The 18,842-nt window shown below is 40.8% G+C and overlaps 1 protein-coding gene across 1 annotated transcript in view; it reads right to left on the bottom strand.

Moving 5' to 3' along the window:
* Positions 1-1,626: 1,626 nt before the first annotated feature.
* LOC128362608 (protocadherin Fat 4) overlaps positions 1,627-18,842 on the bottom strand; it is a 107,133-nt gene continuing 89,917 nt past the window's right edge. Inside the window, exons 10-17 of the mRNA XM_053323425.1 lie at positions 18,502-18,606; positions 17,780-18,087; positions 13,624-13,709; positions 12,213-12,392; positions 11,638-11,762; positions 9,844-10,061; positions 6,558-6,819; positions 1,627-4,797 (exon numbers count right to left, since the gene is read on the bottom strand). Coding sequence (XP_053179400.1) covers positions 2,888-4,797; positions 6,558-6,819; positions 9,844-10,061; positions 11,638-11,762; positions 12,213-12,392; positions 13,624-13,709; positions 17,780-18,087; positions 18,502-18,606 — 3,194 coding nt within the window. The 3' untranslated portion in view covers positions 1,627-2,887. The remainder of the gene's footprint in view (positions 4,798-6,557; positions 6,820-9,843; positions 10,062-11,637; positions 11,763-12,212; positions 12,393-13,623; positions 13,710-17,779; positions 18,088-18,501; positions 18,607-18,842) is intronic.

The raw sequence follows: 18,842 nt of genomic DNA, 5'->3' as shown, positions 1-18,842 counted from the left end.
ATTTTAGTCAAACTTAGGGAGGCACTGTAGCTGCATGAGGACACTGGGGATCAGAATAATCAATCTCTATAAGCAAACTTTTGGGAGGATTTTAGTAATTCGTGGAAGTCAATAGCAGCTCAATACCACATCCTTTTATAAATACTGGGGAAAGTCTTGAGTCAACATAGGAACCATCTTAATGGGAATTATGTTTTGATGACATTTGTGGATCCAAGAGGGAAAAAGGGCAGAACTCCATGTAAGCTCCATGGGAAATTGAACGGCGCCTCTTTCACACCTTCATTGAAGATGAATACATTCAGTGAGAAGATCTGCAAAACACATTACGGTGGACTTGTCAGCACAACAGTCAGTAACGCATTTGGAACTCGCTTTGTTCCATGTGAAGTCTGAATCATCATTATTTTATGAAGCAAACACATGATTACTCTGCTGCATGGTTTTTCCAAACTGCATTTTATCACGTGTGGTTGCGTATGATACAGTAATATGTTCCTTGTTGTATCTTTACTAACAGAAACTGCTTCTTGCTTACTTAAATAGCATACATCTGACTCGACAGGAATAACATATGTTGTATTTTCTCAACGACCAGGTCCTATAATGTAACATGCGATGTTCACACTTCAGATAAATACTGCAATTAATCCTTAAACACATCATAAGCTCCTCTGCCCTTCGGTGAAGTCCAGCTGCCATCTGGAAAATGTCCAAAAACAGCATTTGGGGGAAAAAAAAAAGGGAACACTCCAATGTTCCCCCCAAGAAAATCAGGAAGACAGATTCATGTCAGTCCTCATGAATGTTTTACATCCTACTGTACTGTTGAACAATGTGTCCTTTGTGTATACAAGCCTCTCCTGCTTACCTATATGGAGGTTGTGTGGGGTTTGCTGCTGAAGTTGCGGTCTCCTCTGCCTGATATCTTTCAGATCCTGCCATGTCACACTAGACGAGATGCTGTGAGGTTTATTTGAATTCATCTCTTATTTACTTGAGATACTTTCCTCCCACCCACACTCTCATTATCATTGTGAGTGTTATTATTATCTCAGCATCAGCGTGGTACAGCCTTTGGTCAACAGAGCTCTCTGCAGGACCGAGCCCCTCCGCGAGCCCATAGTAATTTACCCAGATTCAGGCTGTCACTCTTCGCCGAGTTCACGGCTCCCTGGGTTTTCTCTCGTGGCCTCTCTACCCTCGATGACGGAGAAGATAAGCATGTTGCATACCGAATCACTGAGCTATGACAAAAAAGGGGTTCTGCTCAATAAGGCAGATGTAAATAATTGTTGAAAGCAATATAGTGCCCTGCGTCGTGGAGTCCGCTTGATGTTTTGCTTGGCTGTGAGTGTGGTGGCTCAGTTTCATTCGGGTCCTGAAATGCCTTTTTAAATGTTTTTTTTCGGACCCGGTATCATTTAAAGACTGCCCACAGTGAGCCTTGAGCACAGAATATCTTACCACCCAAATGATTTGGAATGGGAGGTAATCCAAGCCTGAAGGTGACTAGTTTTTAAAAAATTCCCAACGCTTACACGCATCCTAATAAGTTGCAAGCTGCAGGAAAAGAAAAAGTAAGCAGCTTTTAAATAAATACTTTTTTATTCTGTTATTGGCTTTTTACAGGTACAAAGCATACAGCATGTTATAGTTTTATCAAAAGTGGAAAATACTGATGTTACATATGTAACAAATGTAAAAAATAAGTCTTTAATCTTACTTTCCCCGAAAGTAAGAACATACATTTCAGCATATGAAAATATCCATAAAAACACAGCTTAAGTAATTTAAGTTAATAAACAGTACAAAAATGTAGAAACCATACATGTCAAAATAATGGACAAAGACACCAACAACAAATGATTCCATGATTTCTCATGAATTAACAAAATGTACACAAGTTCATAGTGTTTTAGTTGGGGTCATGTTTATAGGATCCATACATCATCATCATCATCATCATTATCATCATTTTTGCCCGAAAAACACTTGGCAGGTCGGAAAATGCTAACTCGCTTTTGTGACAACACTATCCCCCCAAAAACCTCCTCTCCTACTGAACTTAGGCCAGAAAAGGAGGAGGAAAAGTCCTCCCCCAAACTGAAATCCTCAAATGTCTGTAAGGCAGGGGACTTGATTAATCCTCACTCTTGGAGCGTTTAGCCAGTCTTCTGTGAGAAAACACACCAGGGAAAAAACAGACAGAGAGAACGGGATCATAACATTGGTGGGGTTTACAATACCGTGCGAGTAAAATGGTGCACTTACTTTCACACCGAGGGCCGCATCCTGTCACCTACAGGTGCAGTCCGATCAAACACACATGCTTCCTTTTAAGTAAATTAAAAATTGACCCCTAAAAAGACAGAGGACGGGGGTTTTCCTTTGCTCTATGGCCCATTGGAATTCTCTTCCTGTGAGTGTTAATTTTATCTATCCTCTTATCTCCCAGCTGTGAATGTGATAGAAGTTTTTGGGAAGGAGAGGCAATATTGTTAATAAAGAACAGACATGTTTGATCAAGATAATGTGAATGGAGCTAAATTGAATAAAGACGTGGATTTCTTTTCTTTTCTTTTTTTTTTTCTCCTTTTTTGAGCCATTCGGTGTCAATGGATACATTGTAATGAGGCCTCTGAGAGATGAATGCACGATTGTACAGTCGAGTTTGTAGCTAGGAAAGACTGGTAAACTATTCCAAGGTGGCTAATGAAAAAATCTGTAATGACACAGGTGCCATTTTTCTGCCTTACTGCATTGAAAGTCGTCTTAAAATTTTGAATAATGTGAAAAACATGTAGTCCAATGTTCTCTTGAAATATACAGTCTTCTTTTTTTTAAATGGAGAACATCACCATATTCTACATTGTAATAAATAGTCTCATACATATTGTTCAGCTTCTCCTTCATTTAGAATGGTCACCGAGCCATCCCCACTGTTCATTTCAATGTCTCTTGCTGCTGCGTTTTCGGGAAGCAAGGCTAAGTCCTTGAACACGTCTACGTAATGCCCAAACCCGGGGCCCCAGTTCAACAGATTGTCCCAGTTGAAGCCCCCAGCTTGCTGGCCTAGTTTGTGGGGCAGGGTGTAGTGCTGCTCAGTAGGGGGCATCTGGGAAACACCAGGCCCTCCTTCTGCCCTCCGGCTTGAGTACCGCCTCTGCTTGAGCCTTCCTCCGTAATCCTCATCGTCAGCGTCTGACTCATTGACTTGCGAGAGCTTGGGAACCCGGGAGCTGTAAGACACAGGTTTTTCCCGGTCATACTCCATCTCCGAGCAGGTGAAGGAGTCATGTGAGTCACTTTCTGAAGAGGACTCTGGTGCAGGGATGCCGTCAGCGGGGTTGCGGACCCGCGACAGTGGCCTGCGGCAGTCCTCTTCTGAGCTGGAGCGCCCATGGTCAGCGCTGCAGATGCTGGGGTTGCGTGGACGTGGAGTGTTCAGCCGCTCCACCTCCTCGATGGACAGACCCACAGGAGGTCCTGTCTCCAGGGGGATCTGCTCAATTGGCTGTTTCAGCCGGCTGCCAGGCCTTGAGGTGTGGCCGTGGCTGGCCATGGTCTGTGGACTCTTGCTGCGCCTCCCCAGCCGGGTGGCGTAGTTGAACATGGGTGGCGGCTGGCACATGTCATTGTGCAGGTCCAGTGGGCTGCCCTCACGGCGAGCCAGGTTAAGTTCTCTGGTCGGAGTGTTTCGGTAAAAGGAGGAGGGCTTGGTGAATGGGGCTGGGGAGTGCCTGGAAAGCGGATTCGGGGTTGGGCAGGCTGAGTGGGAGTGGCTGAGTGGAGTAGACCTCAGTGCTTGGGTGTACTGAGGCTGGTAGGTGTAGCTTGTTGCTCCCAGGGGTAAGGGGGACTGTCTGGCGAAGCCCAGCGGGCTGTGTCTCTGGATAGAGAACTTGGGCGTGTGGCTGCGGAATTGCTTGTAGTGCTGGATGATGTCTGCATCTGAGGGGGCAATACTGCTCGCATTGTCTATGTCATAGTGCTCAATATCTGCCTCTGGGCCATTGCAGGGTGCGCAGGGTGCGCTGGGGACTGTCTCATTGTTGTGAGGAATGTCTGTTTCATCATAGATCAGATAAGGGTTCTCCCTCTCAATGATGTCAGGTTTGGGGTTTCCTTCTGGTTGTTTCCGTACTGTCATATCATCTCCATATGGTGGGATATTATCGGGGTCATCAAACGCTACGTTCTCGCTACCCTTCTTCTTTTTCTTTTTCTTCTTCTCCTTGGGTTTCTTCTCCTTGGGTTCCTTTGGCACTTTGGTCTTGTTGCGGTCCTTGCAGTGGTTGCACAGGATCAGGCTGAGTACTACCAAGGCTAGGACAGTGGCACAGCTGCCAACAATAGCGGGCACTGCCCAAATAGGGAGGACCATTGCCTCTGTTGTGGGGCTTGGGCTGCAGACAAACCCACCGTTGTTGGCTGTTTTGCAGACGGTTCCTTGAGGGCACTGGACACCCAGACAGGCCACCAGGGTCTCACAAGTCTTGCCTGTGTAGAACTCAGAGCAGATGCAGGTGAAACCTGAGTGGGGATCCGGCACACAGCTTCCGTGGTTCTGGCAGGGATTAGAGGCACAGTCGCCAGGCGGGACACACTGGTATGTGTACCACTGGTTGACGCACATCAGGCCGTCCCAGCAAGGGCTGCTCTCACACAGGTTGGGACCTCTGCAGCCGATCTTGACAGATGAACTGGTCTTTGTTAAGGTGACAAGACTGTGGTCCCCAGTAAATGGCAGGTTCTCCCCATTGTACTTCACAAAGGCCAGGCAGCCATCGAAACCTGCAAATGAATAAGAGAGGAAACTGATTCAGATAACAAGAAACATAACAGTGACCTGGAGGGGAATAATTTCCGTTTGTCACCAGACTGATGGGTTTTCAAAATGTCTGCTGATGCTGGATCACTTCCTGGTAAATAACAGGAACTGAGAGCTATAATCAGAGCTAAAGGAATTTTGTTTAGACGGGTAATTGGTTCAAGCTTAGGACAAAAAAAACAAGTGAAATTTTCTTGTGGAAAGCACCTCCTAAAAATATAAAAATTTAAAAACGGACCAAATCTATCACTGGCCAGTTTAAGAGAAGAAATATGAAATATTTCTTAAAGCAGAGAATCCATCATCAGAGCCATTATAGCTTCAAGACGTACATCTGTGTTGAATGAATGTCTCTGTGTCTAATTCAATCTTTTGCTTTGTGTATTGCCTAACAGCACTGCCTCACCGATGTAAATAGATTTTTATTGAATTTATCCCAGTGCAGATTAAATCCATTTGTGTCTTTTCATTAGCGCTTGAAAAGTGAGTACACAACTGCTCAGACACACATTGAGGTAAGGGTTGGATAACAGGCAGCCTGCCATGGATCTGCGTGCTCAGAATATGTTTGTTTTGAAATATGCCCCGGTCCTTGTGTAAAAGAGGTCAACAAATCATTCAAATTGCTCATTTTTACCATATTAGTCCATAGTATTATGTTAGTTTTTCCCTCCCCTGAAATTCTGAAATTTACTGTGTTGCATTACCTCCCTCTGGAAAGCCTCTGTTTCACCTCGTCCAAACTTTTCTCAACTCATGCTTGAGGATATCTGATCTCTGATTTAAGCCTAAACTAAAATGAGAGTCCACAGATATAAGATGAAAACACCCAAAACCCTCAAAGGCAGACGCTCCAAGACAAAGTCAAATTAAATGAATAAGTTATTTTGTCCATAAATGATACTCTGATAGAGAAACATTTACTCAACTACTGTACATTCATAGCAAGTAAATCTCTGCAGTGTCAAATAGAAACAGATTTCAGGCCAGTTTCACAGAGTCTTGTTGGACAGCCTCCAAATATGGTCAGCAGTTTGAGAAACAGACTATTAATTCATGTGGTTAAAAAGAAAAAGTACTGGATTTATAAGGGCTCACAAGGTCATAAGCACTGTGTCACACACATATGTTGTATGTGAATATGCACACACATGCTGCATGTTGAAGAGCTTTCCATAATATGTAAAAACACTGCTGCATTAGCAAACAACAGAGGGTAAAGAGAGGGTGTGTTTCTTGGTCAAATGCCAGTTTCTGAGGGCTTCAGCATGCATGTTTGACACTGCGCATAAATATACATGTACATGGACACACATACATGTAAATATAATGTACATTAAAAAAAATAATTTGACTTTTATGGTTAGTTTTGGAGATGGAAATATCCAAACTGAGATGTTTAGACTTAAAATATGACAAATTAGTTGACATAAACACTGAGATGGTGTTTAGATCTTCATGGGACACTAAAACTGTCTAATGTAATAATTAATGTCTAATTATGAAATTCATTGTCCTTACTGAGGTTTTCCTTCTGGTCCAAATATTAAACTGCTACCCCTGCAGTCATAAAGGTTTTTAACACTTAATTATAGACACAAATTATGATCTGATTATGTTTTTTGCACTAAATGTGTTCCACAATATTTATAGTTATAATTTAAACAAAATGAGTGCCTCTCTGTCCCATTCCTCCCCAATCCCAAACCATCTCGAGCCTCACCTGCTGCAGTTTTTTGCTGAGCAGGTCCAGGTGGGATCCCTCCCAGGGAAAAGGTCAAAACGCTGAGACCTCCAAAGTCCTGGGTGGCATGCTGGATCACCCTGGGGTGGCTGCCGTCCACCTGGAGTACAGTGGCTGAGCTGTTCTTGACCAGCTGGAGCGTGTGCCACTGGCCGTCCGACATAACTACGTCTCCAACGGTGCGCTCCACCTTCCCACTGAGACCTGCATCTGAGATGTAGTAGATGTTGCCGTTCCTCAGCTGAGGGAGAAAACAGAGAAGGAGATTGAATACTGAGCTGATGATGGTTTCATGGGTAATTTAACATAATATAAAACATGAAAGTAGACCAATGAACTTTAGGTACTTTGAATGATTTTGTTGGCTAAAGTAAATGTATCATTTCACACTTTGCCTCATAGCGGAAAAGCAAAATGGTTGTAAAAATGCATGAAAAATTGCTAGATTTTATTTAATATTGGGCGATACGGACACAATTTAATATATAAATTATTATAGCAGCTATAAATTCATATTACTGATGCTAAAATGTTCATTAGAAAATACTTGCACTATGAGCTGCTTTACACAGGTCGTTTGTGTATGAAGGTTTTTATCTTAAATCAACTAAGTAGAGTGAATGTAAACATGCACATTAAACAGCATATTTTCATAGATGAGCAATGGCTACTCAGACAAATACCAGATAAATACTTGATAAGTTACTCACTGACTGAATGTGCATACCATTTTAATTCTTAATTTCAAGCATAGGATAAACAACATTTTTGAGGGGACTAGGGTTAAAAATGCTGTTTTTCAGATTAATGCAATGAGTTATCATGTAAGCATTAATCATGATTGATGAAAGAAAGTCTCCCCTCAGTTTCCACAAAACTGCCACTGCAGTGCATTCAGTCTCTGGTGTTGAGGTCAGAGATCGAAAACAAAAATCCAGCTTGAAGCTCATAAATCTCTTTCCCAGCGGGACACACCGCAGTTAATCATGGTCTGCAAACTTGTGTGTAACTAATGTTATTCAGCCAGAATATGATCCGACGATGGTTAACAACACATTCAGAGAAAACACCCTAATTTAAGACACTCTCCAAAAAAAAAGAGAAGACACAGTGCCATCTTCAAAAGAAATTTAATCAATCTAATTCTAACATGTTTGTGGCTTTCACTGTGTATGGCAATCTCATATGTATATTCCCCACTTCGATGGAAAAGTAATCCTCCTTTTTCAAAGACCCCCAAAATCAGCAATGATAAGTAGCTTCCGGAAGAATTGATTTAAAATGGGAAAAACGGGAAGTCCCCTGAGCCAAAAAATATGGCGCGGTCTAAACCTGGAAAATCAATCACAAGGTTTATCTATTAAACATGTTGAGTTTTTTTATATCTCAGTATATATAGTTCTCCTTCTCAACACATGTACATATACAGTATGTATTCCCTTGATGCTCAACTTTTTTTTTTTTTAGGCGTCATAGCACTTATGATACTTTTCTGGATTGTTTAGGAAGTTGTGACGGTGATTCAATGAGCACCAGAGGCTGAGAGAGAGAGAGAGAGAGAGAGAGAGAGAGAGAGAGAGAGAGAGAGAGAGAGAGAGAGAGAGAGAGAGAGAGAGAGAGAGAGAGAGAGAGAGAGAGAGAGAGAGAGAGAGAGAGAGAGAGAGAGAGAGAGAGAATGACTGATACAAAAAAAAGTGGGAAAGGGTTGCTGCTGGTGGTTGAGGGAAGGGTATAAAAGGAAAATTGAAGTGGATGAATGAGTGTTCAGGCCTCTTTTTGGAAGCTGCCCAGGATCAGTTGGAGGGAGGAGTGCTGACCAGGATGAGAGAAGAAAAAAAAGACGAATGGGACTAAAGAGAAAGACCCTTAGAATTCTTAAAGTTTATACTAGAGGAGCGTGTGGGGGATGATGATTTGATGACTATGTTCAGATTTGTAGACATGTTTGTACACCATCCCCTTCAATCTTGCATAAATACGGAATAAAAACTCATCTCGGGAATAGATCCAAGCATCCAGTGGGCGATACAGTATCAGTGTGTGTACACAGAGAAACAGACACAAAGCTTTTAGTGATGCAACATACGTATCATCTGGCAGCTGTATTGGAGGTTCTCGGCTCTATCATCTGAAGTCATCAGATGCATGAGACAAAGCAGATTTTCTGTGCTGGCACTGTGCTGGCCGATGCTAACGTAACACTGGCTGCTTTGCTAAACTAGCCGGCCAGTTGGCTAACTGACAGCGCCAAACCCCAACCGGTTGCCAAATTCAACTGATTCCTCTGCTGCAATTTGTTGTGCTTTTACTAGTGATTGATGATGGGTGCATTTCCTGTATCACAATATCCTGAATTTGGACACAAAGCTTAACAGGCAAATCACTGCATATTATTTGCATAGATCTTGTTTTCCACTGAACCCCACAATGATGTATAAGGTTTAAAGAACATGGCTGGTGATTTTCTATATTTTTCCAATTTTCAACAAATCTCATGAGCAGAGCCAAACCAACAGTGAATTGATCTACTTATATGCATTGTGTGTGTATCCAAAGTCTGATATTTCTTATCCCTCTGTGGCGCAGGGCTCTGTTGTTGTTCAAAAACTATTAAAAACACGTCAGTGAGCCACACAGCTGCACTGGGTGTTATGTTCCTTTGCCCAGAAGAGTTCGGTCACTTTAGTTTGTTTAGAAACGGCTCTGAAGACTTTAAAAAAACCCATCACGTGTTCACTCTTCAGAGAGTAGTTCTGTGGAAAGCAAGATGCCACTGAGCAACTGTTTACAGAGCTTTTGCTAGCTTGTTGTGCTACATGCCACAACCTCTTGACTTTGTACTGAAGTTATTTACCATTTACAACGTAGTACAAAGTTAAGACGTTGCTTTCAATCGTTTTTCCACAACAACGGAGGTCTGCGACACAGAGATATAGATAAATCAAGTTTTGGATACACACACAATGCTTGTAAGTACACATTTATTTTTGGTTTGGCCTTTTTGAACATTTCTCTTGTTTGTATATTTTTATAGGGAGCCTCCCTGTTCTCTGATCTGCTCCAGTTTACCATGTTAATTTACTGTTGCTTTTGTATGCTGATAATGCAAATTCCCGACTCCCTCCAATTTTTTTTTTTTTTTTGTAAGGCTTTAACTATAAAACCACTACCGGAGCTGTGTTTCATTAGAAGTAGACTCAGTCAGAATTTACCCAACAATTTGTGAGCTGTTATAGACTCTCTGCTATCACTTCCTCTCTCTCACCTTAATAGTGGTGTAGTTGCTGCTCTCCTGCACATGCAGCAGAGTGCCGCTCTTACTGCGAGTCCTAAACTTGACCTCCAAGCTGCTGGGACCAGTAGGTTGGGAGGTCAAGCCCTGCAGTGAATGTCTCAGCAGGATGTCTCGTTTCGGGCCCTGCTTCATGGAGTAGTCCAGGCGTCCTGTGCCGTCCAGCGACAGGGCAGTGTCTGCTGTCATGTCTGGGGAAGAAAGACAGAGAATATCAATCTGTCCCCCTTTAACAGTCTGAAGTTGGATGGCGGACTTTCAACCATATATTTCCACTCTGCAGCTGGAGGACAAACAGTTCCAAATGATTTTCCTAATCTGACTGCCATAACCACAAATTGGTCCGTACATTCTCACCCGTGGTTTCAAATACCTTCCCATAACTAAGAGATGTATGTCAATCCCATCCCAGGAACAACCTTAGTGCCCTTGAGCAAGACACTGAACTCGTGCATATACCCTTTTATAGAAGGTGGATTAGGAAAGTAACTTATATATGGTTGTTGTTTAATTAAATACATAGAGCGTGGATTTATTATTCACTTATTAGCTGTGGCTGGTAATGCAATTTTATGTCATGAAAAAGCAACAATTTAATAATATGCAATATAAACTAAACAATTTCATCTAACAATAAACTTCACCATAATCTGGTATTCTAGTCTTTTCCTTCTCAAGCACTAAATCTGTAACCAATAGAAATGTTAATAAAACAGAGACACAAAGAAAGTTTCCAAGAGTGAGGAAAGATGAAGCTGTTGCCTCAATTAAAAGACCCCTCTTATGTTCCCTCCAAAACTGGATTGATGTACAAAACTGACATGAAGGAAAATACTTTTAATGGGTAAAGTGAAATAATAGATGGAATTCAAGTGTTATTTATGATGAATTATTGTCATCTTCTAATGCTCCTCAATACACTGCACAGAAGAGAGTGTATTGTAATGGAAATTGTACACCTGCATTTATAAAGTTGAATATCTGCAGTTTAATTCATTTAAATGGAACCACTGACATATGTGAAGGGTGCATGTTTGGTGACAGTTAAAAAAATTCAACTAGCTTGAAGCTTGAGCTTTGCGGTGCCGCTTTTGTGGTGGTGCACATATGCTTCTTCAAACATCAATTTTCAATGCATCGATATTGAATTAACCGTGATACTTTGCTAAAACTACTGTAACCATAAAACCATTGTGAAAGATGACTGAAAGCCTCTTTAAACCACTTCAATTATTACTGTCGGGGTTGGGGTTTTTACAAAATTTAGTAATTTCCCGTAAACATTTTCTGAATAAGAAACCCACAATTCAGAGAAGCAGTGCCTTCATACTTTTCGTGTCATAAGACAAAACAACAGATTCACCACAAAATCAAACCTGATGGCAAACAGATATAAATAAAGTCTTCCCAGTAATGGTTTTCCAGCAATAATACAAAAGCATCAAAATAAATATGGTATTGATTATTAGTAAAATTGCTACATACTATAGCACCTTACACAGTAGCTATAAGTTTCAGGAAGTTTTTTGTGAGCTTCAAAGGTTTCTGCAGTCTGGTTTAATTCTCTGATGTTGGGTCTGAGTATTTATATAATTAAATACGCAAATGCTTTGAAATAAAACTCAGAATGCAGCAGTGTGGCCTATATTAAGCTACATGGCGCAGTTCGATGACTCATGAGGGAAGAATCATAAATAATCATGACAGAATATTCCTGAGTAAGTGCAACCTCAGCAATAAAAAGACACTTCAAAGGCATGTACTTACATTTCTCACAGAATTTGCCAGTGAAGCCATCCACACACTGGCACTGCTGCCAAGACCAGTGGTCCAAACAGGTGCCCCCGTGTCTGCAGGGGCTAGCGGTGCAGGCTCCTTCCAGTCTTGGACATCTACAGACACAACGACACACAAACTGACAATCAGACAGTCAGTTTGACAAGTCATCCACACAGTCGGTAGCCGGGGGGTCAGCTGAAAAAGAAACTCTACAAAAAAGGGGCAGATGAGCTGTGATTTCTCTCCCTGTGCGGCAATACAAAAAAAAACCCTCATAAAGAACCCCAGAGAATTAGCATATTAAAAGATCTGTCCTCACTATTCACCATCGAGACAGAAAAGAAAAAAAAAATTCAGCAATTGGTTTCCCTCGTCAAAAATCTTCCATTTGTATTAAAAAAAAACATCTTTTTAAAAACTCTCGAGAGGGTTTGAGAGTGTGAACAGATGTCCCACAGCGAGAGTTGAGGAGGTTAGAGAAGACGGACAGATGGGAAGAAGAGGGAGAAGATGGAGAGCGGGTGAAAAGCGGGGAGCAGGGGGGTGTGGTTGGGGGCACGGACCTGTCAAGGATGCCACGCGATGCCAACGCCTGACTGGGCTCCAGCGGGCGGCCGTTGATGGCAAACTCCATGATGCAGCCGACAAAGTCGTGGGTGGCGACCTGACCGCGTCGATGAAGGACGGGTTCTATTGACCTGACGCCTCCCACCGAGAGTCTGTTGGGCTGCACGTCCAGGATCCTGCACACACACACACACATACAAAGTCACACACAAGACGGATGAACAGAAGCACACAAAGCCTTAAATGCATGCAGACACAAAAGCACATATGCACAGAACTCCCAAACCCTACACATGCATATATTCAGAAGTATGCACACACACACAATCACACTCACTAACACATACTTACACAGAAAGACACTGCGGGTCAGTGAGTTTCACAATAACATGGTCCCGAGAGACCCTTACAAAATAAACCTTCTGCAGACCTCTGTGGTCCTCATCTGCCAAATCCATCTATCCCTCTCACACACACGCACTCACATACTGTACACACAAACACACACACATCCAAATACACACAATAACACATGCATGGTCTCAAGTTTTCAACCCACAAGGCCTGGCACTGGGCTGTCTGCGTGTTGAGTCAGTGATCATTTTAATGAAGGTTTACATCATACATATTTACAACAGATGACTTAATTTTGACTTTGACTCATTTTTGCATTATCATTGTGAAAATATGTATCAGAATTCCATATAACAGTTTAAGCAATTGGCACATACAGTAAAGCCATGAAAACAAGCTTTGATTCTCCGCAGAGCTGCATCAGATTATGTAGTCGTTTTGTTTATTGTCATTTTGTTCATCATGACAAATATGAAAGTAGAACTTGAGTAAAATTTAATTATATTTAATACAGATCAGAGATTTTATGTTTTAGGAACATTTCTCAGAAGCAGAGCTGCTACAGAAGCAGCCAAACTTAGCGTTAAGAAAACAGAGTGTTTTAGTGCAGCTTGGCTACTGAATAACTGGATAAAGTGAATAGAATAAAAACTCTGGTATGGTGGTAATAGAATCAGGATGAATCTGAGCTGATAGGAGACAGTTCATATAACAGAAATAAAAAGAGGAATGATTTCAGCTTAACAAAATGACATTCACTTGTATTAAATTTCCCTTTAATCTTTCCTGTTTTCTTAAATCAATCAATCACTATATTTATAGATGATTTATAGTAAAGTAAAACAATGTACGGTACAAAATTGTGATCTTAACAGGTTGACAACAAATTTTGGTTTAATATTATTTCTCCAAACATGAAAAATGTCATTACGGTATTTGTCAAGTTTTCCAGGCCTTGGAACTGAAAGTGTCAACACTATTTTAATGTATGCATCATAGAAACAGAACAGCTGTGTGTGTGTGTGTGTGTGTGTTTTAGTGAATTTTTCTCACCATTCAGTATGAACTGCCACGTTGCTCACAGCACAGTAGCCTGGTTCCTGGTCATCACCGCACAGGTCCACTGTCAGAGATGCAGCCTGCGTGACGAGAGGAGCAGAAACACAAACGCGTCATGTGTGATTCTCCTTTCAAGACCAACAGCTGCTAAATCACACTGTCTGAGACTATTATTGTTCCTGGAGGAGTCTCAATGTCAGGAGTTTTTTGAAAGATTGTGGTTGCAAAACACAAGTCCAACAAGCTGTGTCAGTCAGTGTTGTTTGAGGCAGATGTTGACCCGTCAAACACTTAATCAAAGTCAGTCAGTCTGTTTCTTCCTGTTAATGAGTGTTGTCATGTGAGCATTGGACTTACAATACAAACGCTGTCAGACTTTACTGTTTGATTCCCTGCGTAGCTCAGCTGACTGGAGCTTAGTTATATGAATATTTATTGGAGGCATGCACAATTTCTTTGGCTGGGTTCAGTTCAGAAAAGAGCCAAAGGAAACACAATTTACAGTAAGATAAGTAGTCTAATAGTGCAGTTTGGTGATGGTGGAACAGTGTTGCTATTAAGTTAAGTATTTCTCCAGCTTGGTTGGGCTAGATGTAGATGAGGTAGTTCAATCCCAAATTAATGATCAAAAAATTAAGCATTCATCTTGTATTGGCTCTATTTGTTTTGTTTTTTTAAAGCCATTATGAATCATGAAACTAAAACTATTATTGAAGCTTGGAGTCATTCAGCTATATTACTCAGTTTTATCTGATCTGAACATATTTTATCTCAAATTGTTAAAGTTAAAAATGTAATATTTCAAATTAATTATATAAAACATAGAGTACATGCCTATTAATCAATAAAAGCAAAAATCAATGTCATTTTTGCCTGTTTGACAGTTGAAATGTGGCTTTGATTCTATAGTACTCTAATACTACATGTATTATTAACAGTTGAGAAAGGTCTAATGTAGACAACAATGCCAGTGTTGATGATTTGTCACAATTATCTTCCAATAAGTCAATTAAGTCCAGTGTGGGTTTTATCATCTACATGTTTCTACCATGCACAAAATGTGTCCAGACTAAATTTAAAAATCCCTAAAAGCAGATACTGACCACATGTCTAGAACTACAATCCCCTTACTTTAGACAGATGACTAAATTTGAGTTTCTAAACTAGACATAGGCTAGACTAAATATCTTGTCATGCACTGCAGGCATAACTTTCACTCTGAAAAATCCTGGGTCATAGCTCCACCCACCGAGGGTTCCTTCTACTTTTAATATTATTTGCTCTCTAAGTATTTATATAACTATGTCCTGTTCAATGATTAATGTTCACCAAATGGTTATTTTTCATCATTATATCACAATGGTTGATAGGAGGGTGGCATAAAAATGCCATTTTTTACAGCAAATATTTCCTATTTCCAGTTAAAGGCACTAAAGCTTTTGCCCAGATGTGTGTTATTCTCTTGCTCTGAGAGGGAATGACCCTACAATGAAGAAAAGAAATGGGCTGGTGAGGAAACTGTCCGGAAAAGTGTGTGAAAGTGTTGAAAAGCCAGGGCAATCACGCTCCACCTCGCCTGGATCTTAAGTAAACACGGACCACACTGGCCCGGATCTCCAACACAAATCATCCACGAGAGCACGACCCCACCTATCACACACACACTCCAGAAGCACACGCACACTCTCTTTTCTATTCAGTACACTGGAGTCACACTAGAATTAGACATGGAGACATTGACAAAACCAAATTCGTGTAAGAAACACACAGAAAAATACACTAACACGGTGACAAAACGATCTCTTGGACTCGTTCGTGACTTTGTCTGAAGAACCATAAAAAACCGTCAAAACCACATGAACATTGTATTAATGTCTTTTCCTGTGATCAAAGGCAGTATAGGCATGCTTTACATGCACTGCACTCACTGTCAAGTGTCTCACTGTGGTGGGGGAAATATGTTTTTCAAGAAATCCCCTTGAAAATGAATACCGAATGTAACACGAAGAAATGAGGAGCGTGTTTTTGTGCTTGGCTAACACTGGAGGAAGAAAGGAGGAAAGAGCCACTGGAGATCATTGTTTTCCCCATGACTAATATAATGGGAGGACCATAGCATTGCTCTCTGTTGTGGTGCAGGCACTGAGTAACTGCTGTTACATATTTGTTTTGTCCTTGTTTCTAGGACAAATATTTCAGCTAATCAAAAGCTTGATGATTTGCCACTGGTGTTAATCAGCTGCAGAAAGATATAATCTGTCAAAATTTGCATCTATTAAAGGGTTTGTTGTTTGTTCTGACTTGACCTCTAGCATTGATGTTCCCAGCATTGATCTTCCTCAGATGGTTAGGGTTACATGATGACAATAATTGTTGTTATATGTGTCATTTCACCCAAATTACACTTACTAACCCATATGGTATCAAGCCATGCAGATAGTTGTTATTGGCCTGGGTTTTAACATTACCCTCCTACAGTGGAGGAGAATGGAAATTATCTTTGCTGTGCTCTAAAGCATAAAACATTACATCTAAAAATCACAAAAGTACAGAGCTTGGGAGGTGATATGGATTGTTTTAAAATACAGAGTCCATGTGACTCACTAAAGCATACATATGAGTTACAAAACACATGCAGACTTTATTAAAAAAAAAAAAACTTTCCAGGCTCTGGACAAAAGCGACCTGTCTTAACAGAAATATTGGATGTCATGCAAGAACGTGTCACTGTCATGTAATTTTAGTCATGAATCTTTTTCATTTAGCAAGAAGTGTTGTGGTTAATAACTTTCCCTCTTGTGTTAATATTTAAAAGTAATTGCATGGATTTGTCAGCTGACTTCCAACAGCATCCCATACTTTTGATACATTTGGTGATCATGCTCATGGCATCAATCAGTACTGCTACTGTACTGTAAGATAAACTCTGGAATAATGATCCAATACTGTTTTTCTGAATTTTGATACTGATATGTTATCCAATTTTAAAGCTGGCAACAGCTAAAATGATGTGCCAAGATCTGATTGTGGTTTTATAAAAAGCCTTTAAACAGCATTACATTGAAACCTATAATGATAGAAAAACTTTTCCTTGTGCATTCCTAGACACATTGGCAAGCTCAAATATTTGACTGACCAAACAAGTTGTGTCACATTTATTGTATTTGATTATTAAAAAGATTAAAATCAGATGGTGATGATGATAATGACAACTGCAATGACATATGTGAACTTTCTGTTGCCTCTGATTACTTGGTGCCTTCGTGATGAAGCACTGCATGATATGACATGTCTGTGGTTTCTGTCTGCCTTTGACACTGCCTCAGAATTCGGGCGCAGCAACTAAGACCAGACCTCGAGCCTGACCGCTGAAATAACCCACAGCATCTTTTGCAAACACGGTGATCAGGTTCACTTTACACTGCCTAAGGGAGTTGGCACTTCAGGCATGACACACGCATTTTTCAAGAGCCCTTACACGGCCACCTCCGCATAATATTCTCACAGCACTAACTGCATACAGAATCACAGTTTTCAACGTGTGCTGTATTCCTTTCCATCCCGTCACTCTGCACCATCTCAAAACTGACAATTTAACGATTTTACCAGCTTCCTATGAAACTCCCAGTGCACGGTGGGAAATGACAGATTTGAAGTCCAGCAGGAGAGCTACATTATAGAAGGTTTGACAGGGCCTGGTTGGATTTTTTCCCTCCTTCCTTGCCACTGAATTGCTGGCAAGGAGAAGCCTCTCATTCAGAGCACAGGAGACAGAATTTCAACCTTCAGAGCCATTTTGGATCCTTGTATTGTAAATCACAACGAGCAATAAAATATAATTACAAACCATGAAAACCATAAGCTGGGCTACCCGTGATTTGGGAGAGCTTAATTATCTTCTGATGGTGCAAAAAAAAAAAAAAAAAAAGGCCAATCTGGATGCTACTTCCAGCTATAAAAGCGCAGGACATAAATGCTCTTGAAAGTCCATGTGTAGTCCATATAATGTGGCATTTCTCTGATTTTCCTAAATGTCTTGCTACAAGACCCTTAAGAACTATTAAGATGTTCCATTAAGTTTTTCAAGAATTTATTATGAAGAACATGTACGATATGAGCTAATTTCTAACATAAAAATTGTCGTTCTTACCATCCCAGCTCTCCTGGCGATGACTGTGTGGAACTGCCCATCTGAAACTTTGATCATGGTCATCAATTTATAAGTTCCACTTCCCAAGTTAAAGGAGAAGCGCATCCGTCCCTCGAAGATCTCCAGAGCCAGGAACTCAGCTTTGTCTCCGGTCTGGTTATCGTGGTTGTACATAAGCAGTGCATTGCTCTTCAGAGTAGCAAACTTGATGTATATGTAGTTATTGTTGGGATCAAGAGACGGAAACTCCATGAAGGAGAGCTCCTCAAAGCCATAACTGTTCAGTTCGCAGTGTTTGCCGAAAACCCCTGAGGACAAAAACAGACCAAAAGAGAAATCAGAGAGGAAGCCAATGAATGATTCACAGTGCTGCTGTTACAAAAATATCTACAGATAAAACAGAGTCTCTATTTGGCAGTATCATACCGTACATTCTGAAAATAGCTATATCAAAGCAAAAATCTTCTATTATTATCTTCAAAAAGTTATAAACACCCCATTTTTCATCACAGTTGGACACTTATTCATGACAGAAGCAGCACAAGCCATGAAAATGGAGACACAAAATGAAATGACAGTGTCCACATTTGTTTAAGAAATCACGCATTAATAATGGAATAACTTTCTCTTCTTTTGGGAGATTGCACGTCTGAAATTGTCCATCTTGCTTTTCAATTTACTTGGGCTCACTAATACCCTGAAAGTTTCCTACTATTACTTACCAAACGGACAATGACAGAAATATCCATCCACCCGATTCTGACAGGAACCGCCATTAAAACAAGGGTTACACTCACAGTGATTGATGATGGAATCACACGTTTTGCCTGGGTTCACAGAACAACACAAATTAAAATGGATGGGGTGGCAGACAACACAGGAAGACCCGGGGGGAACACTTTCCCCATAGGCTAAGTCATGCAGATCTTTCATCACATCACAGTTGAGAAATGCACTGCAAAAAAAAAAAAAAATCTGGGCTCTAACAAGTCATTTAACCTTTCACTGAGTCTTAAAATGCAATTTTGTGTTGGAAAAAGCATAGTGTGCACGACAAGACAAT

The sequence above is a fragment of the Scomber japonicus genome, chromosome 8 (genome assembly GCF_027409825.1).
Source record: "Scomber japonicus isolate fScoJap1 chromosome 8, fScoJap1.pri, whole genome shotgun sequence".
NCBI lineage: Eukaryota > Metazoa > Chordata > Actinopteri > Scombriformes > Scombridae > Scomber > Scomber japonicus.
Note: the sequence above shows the minus strand (reverse complement) of the source record. Positions and strands in the feature narration are given on the sequence as shown.